The sequence below is a fragment of the Trachymyrmex septentrionalis genome, unplaced genomic scaffold (assembly GCF_001594115.1).
Source record: "Trachymyrmex septentrionalis isolate Tsep2-gDNA-1 unplaced genomic scaffold, Tsep1.0 scaffold40, whole genome shotgun sequence".
Lineage (NCBI taxonomy): Eukaryota > Metazoa > Arthropoda > Insecta > Hymenoptera > Formicidae > Trachymyrmex > Trachymyrmex septentrionalis.
Window position 1 is genome coordinate 1,402,138 of NW_017305569.1, and position 5,652 is coordinate 1,407,789.

General features: G+C 33.4%; 1 protein-coding gene across 1 annotated transcript in view; it reads left to right on the forward strand.

Annotated features, from left to right (window-relative positions):
* Positions 1-3,091: 3,091 nt before the first annotated feature.
* LOC108750992 (growth hormone secretagogue receptor type 1) overlaps positions 3,092-5,652 on the forward strand; it is a 43,789-nt gene continuing 41,228 nt past the window's right edge. Inside the window, exons 1-3 of the mRNA XM_018490901.1 lie at positions 3,092-3,199; positions 3,314-3,429; positions 4,215-4,377. Coding sequence (XP_018346403.1) covers positions 3,109-3,199; positions 3,314-3,429; positions 4,215-4,377 — 370 coding nt within the window. The 5' untranslated portion in view covers positions 3,092-3,108. The remainder of the gene's footprint in view (positions 3,200-3,313; positions 3,430-4,214; positions 4,378-5,652) is intronic.

Genomic DNA, 5,652 nt, shown 5'->3' on the forward strand with positions numbered 1-5,652 from the left:
ATTTTTTAAAAGAAATTAAAAAATATAATAGTTGCGATGTGTGCGCCAACAATTTATTTCGGCGTAAAATAAATTGCCTTTAATAATGTGTGCCGTCGCTTCATTGCGCTTTGCTTCAAAGAGAGGCGCATAAGAATGTCCCAAATTGACTATAATGTGCACAGGATTGACAGCGAGAGATTTAATGGAATGCGCTTGGTTTCCTAATACGGAGTCGTGTTTATTGCCGCTTCTTTCATACTTTAGTGTAACCGTTATTAACCTATATCGTAAAAGGTATAATATGAGAAATTGGCATGAAAAAAAGGAATAGAAATAATAGTGATTATCTTTCTAAATTCTTTAGAGTGGAGTCTCATTTTAAAAGAGTGAAAATTCTGCCACTCTTGAAAAAGAGTGGCAGAATTTCCAATTTTTAAGAGTACTCTTTCTTTCTAAAAATATGAAAATTCCGAAATTAAACGAATTTATAATGAACAATAACAATAATAATAAAATGTTATACTTAAAATGTCAACATTTAAAGCAGTTATTTTGATTTATTGATGTTTAAAAATTGAATGAAGTTATATTGAGTCGTTAAATTTATTAATGTTATATATTTAAAATTAGAATTAATAAATATAATCTATTAAATAATTAATTTAAACAAAATTATTTAATTAATTACTATGATTTTTTAAATTTTAGGTAGATTACTAATTAATTGAAAATCAATTTTCGAAACTAAAATTATTTATCTTAAAATCATATTATAATAAAGTGCAAAATAAGCTTCACAATAAAATAACACGCAATTATTTTAATTTGAAAATTTATGTGGGAAAATTGTTGGAATATTAATATGAATGTTATGAAATGCAATTAAATTAAGTTCTACCCAGTTATATATTTTATGATATTTAAAAAGAGAGATGATGCTAATTTATTAATTATCACAGATTCGCACGTGTGATAAAAAAAATACTATAATGACGGAAAGAGCGCGCATGCTCTCGACGAAAGGGAGGCGCATTCGAGAGTTTGTGGCCAGTTGAGTTCCGTGTTCCATTCAGTTTACCGGCACTATTTGCACGGTTCGGGTTCCTTCTAACACGTGTAGCTTGACGGACCGATGATGACAGGAAACGCATCACATGGTTGCAATGCCGTCGTAATTTTAGTCAGTTGTCGATGCGCGTTGAAACGGAAGCCACGGGTCTGTGCATAAGCAAGGAACATGTTTCAAACCACCTGTGAAGGCAGCCTGACGAGAATTATGATCGAAACGTTGCGTTGCGTGAAATTCGATAACGTGGATACACTAATCTGAGTGAATCCTTAATCGTGGATTTATTTACGGCGAAATTGTGAGTGACATCTCGATGCGCGATGTACAAATTGTCCACACTCGATAGAAACAAAATAAATCATATTTAATACACAACAAGTAAGAGTTAAAGCCTACAACATTAAAAGCATATTCTAGGAAGTACGATAGCGTTTATAGTATGCGTGATCTGATTGAATTACTGATAATTAATAAATCGATGATAAATTATTGGTTCCAGGCAGATTGAATCGGCCATTAGAATTGAGTTAATCATCAAAAGCAATTAAGGAAATGAATTAAAGTGAAATGATTAAAGTCCTACTAGTTAGCCGATAGTTCATTAAGTTCGTCTCTTCTAGGAGATTGTTGAAGCGGTTTTCTCATTAATTACAAACAATGTTGACTTGCACAATCCTGTATTTCGATATTGGAATTGCTGTAACAGAAAGAATTTTTGCTAAATGACATGGAACGTATTTTGTCAATGAAAGCAATTGCTCGTGGAATCTAGAATCTTGTTGCGGTGAATTTAATCGTGTATGTTGATCAATCGTAGATTTTGAATATGGGATACGCGGAATGCTTGCGCAATTGTAGTAGCTTGTTGATAATGGAAACACGTGAAGCATTCTATTTAAGATCAAATGATAAATATTTCGAACACTTTAAACTTTCGATGATTCTTCTCGGCGAACTCGAGAGACGCTAGAGATATTGCTGTAGACGCATTTTTGTTCCTAACTCGTCAATTGACAAGTAATTTTTTATGAGAATTGGAGGAAATGGAAATATAGAATTTTATCATAAGATTTTTATGAAGATAATGCGAAAAGGAGTTTTGCTTGAGCCAATTTAATATTAGTTTATATTAAATATATTTCTTTTTTAATTCAATTCGATAAAAAAGTTTTGAAGTAAAAGTATGAAATAAAAATATTCAACACATGTCGTTTTATTTGATGGATGGGATTATACATTCAGCAAACGAATTCTGTTAAAGTTACTCATAAGTAAAGCTACATCTAAAGTGTGAGAAAGTTAATAATGTTAATCGGATACAGAATACACTTCCACGAGTCGCGAACTCTCGTCAAAGTTATAGAAGATAAACATTCGTCCAAAGCTTTCTGCAAATTAACATTTTCACCGTCTGATCTATCCGATCAAAGCATTAGAGAGATAGAATTCCCGTTTTAAGTGAAGAAGCCAATCATTTTGTGAAATGATCAAATCCTCGCTATTTCGTTGAGAGCTTTCCGCACTGTATCGAGATAATTAATGGTAAATATATCGCGACCAGAGACCTGATGATGTCACTTAACATTTCCAAATCGGCGAAAGTGGTGGCTATTTTAAAACAGACGAAAACGGTAAGCCGGATTTCCGTCGCGGAACACCGTGGTGCTATTGCGTATCTGCGATTCCTAATGGATTTTCTCGGGCTGCAACCCAACCCACGACAATCCGTCATCGAAACGCACGAAACTCCAATGCCGAAAATTGTCGCGGCACGGCGGAAAGTGCTGCCGACATAAAATTAAAATTCCTCCTTCGAAAATGCAAGAGAAACCGACGTAATCGTGCTTGTATGTAAAACCTGTAAATACATAACTCAAACAGCGAGCTACCTGATACCTCCCTCCACCTAAGTGAAAATACGTGATAGCGTGAACGTATCATGTCACGAGGATACGTGATAGTGGAAGAATATGAAATAGTCTAAAAACGAGAAAAGACCAGCGGAAAAACAACGGAAAAACAAGAGCAAGGTGCATTTTAATTCCGCACTTGAAAACATGCTGACAACGATGTCTACCGTCGCGTTCGAATTGAATTCGTCTTATTATACGACGGCGATCGGCAATAGCGCGCTCGATGGATTCTCAGGTACTTCCAAGATTATATAGTAAAACAATGATACTACATTAATTAAAAACTCGGAACACTTATCATGAAATATGTCTAAAGGATCTTAAGTATCTTGTAACTACATAATTCCAGTAATCGAGTCGGAGAATGCTACTTCTGCGCTGTACATGCTGCCTGCCTACATACGAACAACTTCGATGGTTACTTGCATTATTGTGATGATCCTAGGGATAATAGGCAATCTAATGGTAGTTTTAATTTACATTTTATTAGTATCAAATATAAATAACATACTTACGTTAGACGCGAATGTTAGAGTGTAGAGTACTTAAATATTTATATCGTGTTACATATAATTCGCAACTAATTGGGATATACTAAATGAAGTTAAAGTAAACCTGAATTTGAGTTCTCTTTAGTGCAAAAGTCAAATATAAACTGCATGATATTGTAAATTTTGGATTTGATATTAGTAAATTGAAATAAAATGAAATAGTAATATTAGTGGGAGACTCCAAGAATAAGTACAAGTAAAATGCCTGAGGACTTAAATTCCGAAATTTTTGCGTTTACTTTAATTTATTCATTTGGTAAGTACATCTCAATTGGTTGCGAATTATATCTATCGCAATGTGAATATTTAATTTACGTACCAACATTTCCCTTACAAAAATCTGGCAAATTTATTATTGAATGATAATTAATTACTTATTTTGGAGTACAAAAAGTATTAAGCAGCAGTGCTTTTAATACTTAGAATAATTACTGTCTTTCAGTATTGGATTAGTATTAGATTTCTGTAAAGGTCGGAGGCTCACATAGATATTATATTTTACTTGTATTAGACATATTTTTGGAGTCTACTAATATTATTTTATTTCAATTTCTTAATATCAGTTGCAATTGCACTTACAATCAATGAAATATCAAGAGTACAATTTAATCGTCGTTTTTATTTACAATTCGTATTATCACTATCGATGTATCAATCTTTAGAGTCAGTTGCTGTAGATCTCGCGTGTAATATCCTCAGGTGCCGTTGGTCGTGTTACGGGGAAAAGACATGAGGAACAGCACAAACATCTTCCTGGTGAATCTGAGTGTCGCCGATCTCTGCGTGCTCGTGATTTGTACACCTACAGTGTTAATCGAAGTCAATTCTGGTCCGCAAATCTGGCCGCTCGGCGAGCATATGTGTAAGTTCAAACCGATTGCGTGAAAAAGCATGATGTAGTGTATTTTGGTATAGATATCTATTCCTATTATCAACCGCGTGCAGCAGTCACTCAACATGGCGCAATGATTTGTCAGGCCGGCTAAATCCAAAAATACTAAACATCACATATTTCTTCAACGGACATTGATAAACCTACATCATCCCTTTTTCTTTTTATGAGTCAACGCGTGGTTCATTAACACACACATTTCTGTTGCGTCACGGAGGCTCGAATATTCGAACCAATTCTCGCCTCAAATTCGCCGGAATTTCAGTTCACGGTCACACGAATGTCATATTGCACACACATTGATACATTATTCATTCTCTAAAATATTAGCATGCACAAAAAGCAAATTATGATAATACTTATATATTGATGTAATTATCTTATCATATTTTTTACCTACTTTTATTCTTCGAGTTATTATGCCACAAAATGAGTTTATACAAATTTCATCTAGTTTTATCACGCATTGGCCATGATAAATGCAATATCTGAATAACATACATGTATAATGTACATTTATAAATATGCATATGTAACTATACGCATAACATGACAAATTATATATACATATATTTAACATGATAAATTGATAACATACGTGTTAATTACTAAAATAGTTAATATTAATTTCTATATTACGACAATTAAAATTTTAACTCTTAGTTGAAGATACGTTGAAATTCGATATCTACGTTTCACGATATAAGGACAAAATTTTAAATTCGATGATTAATTGTGCGCGTACATGTTTCATAGGAAGTAAGAAAAACGCACTTTTCTTTGGTTGCAATTTAAACGTCAATATCACTGGACGCTATAAGGATAGTTTAATTCGTTTTAGTTTGTTTCGCATTGCGGTGGAATGATGGATGCAAACTTTTATCTGGAGTGAACGGAAACGTCATTGCATCGCAGAAGTATTGCTGATTTTTTAAAATTGACAGAAAATATCCGATTTCGTTTCATCTTTATTGAACTGACGAAAGGGGAAAAATGTCATGTCTTTTTTCTCCTTACATGTCATATATTGCAGATCTATCATATGCGCTCGCGGATACGCGATTAAGTTGCAAACTCGGCGGATCGCGCGCGCGCGATATTAAATCTAACTTAATTTCATTCCATTCCTCTCAGCTAATCATATCATTTGATATAATGTTGCCCGATTTTTGACAATAACAATAGGAATTGTTTTTACATACGAAATGTTGTTCTACTGAATGTGTAATGATTGTTACTCTATAT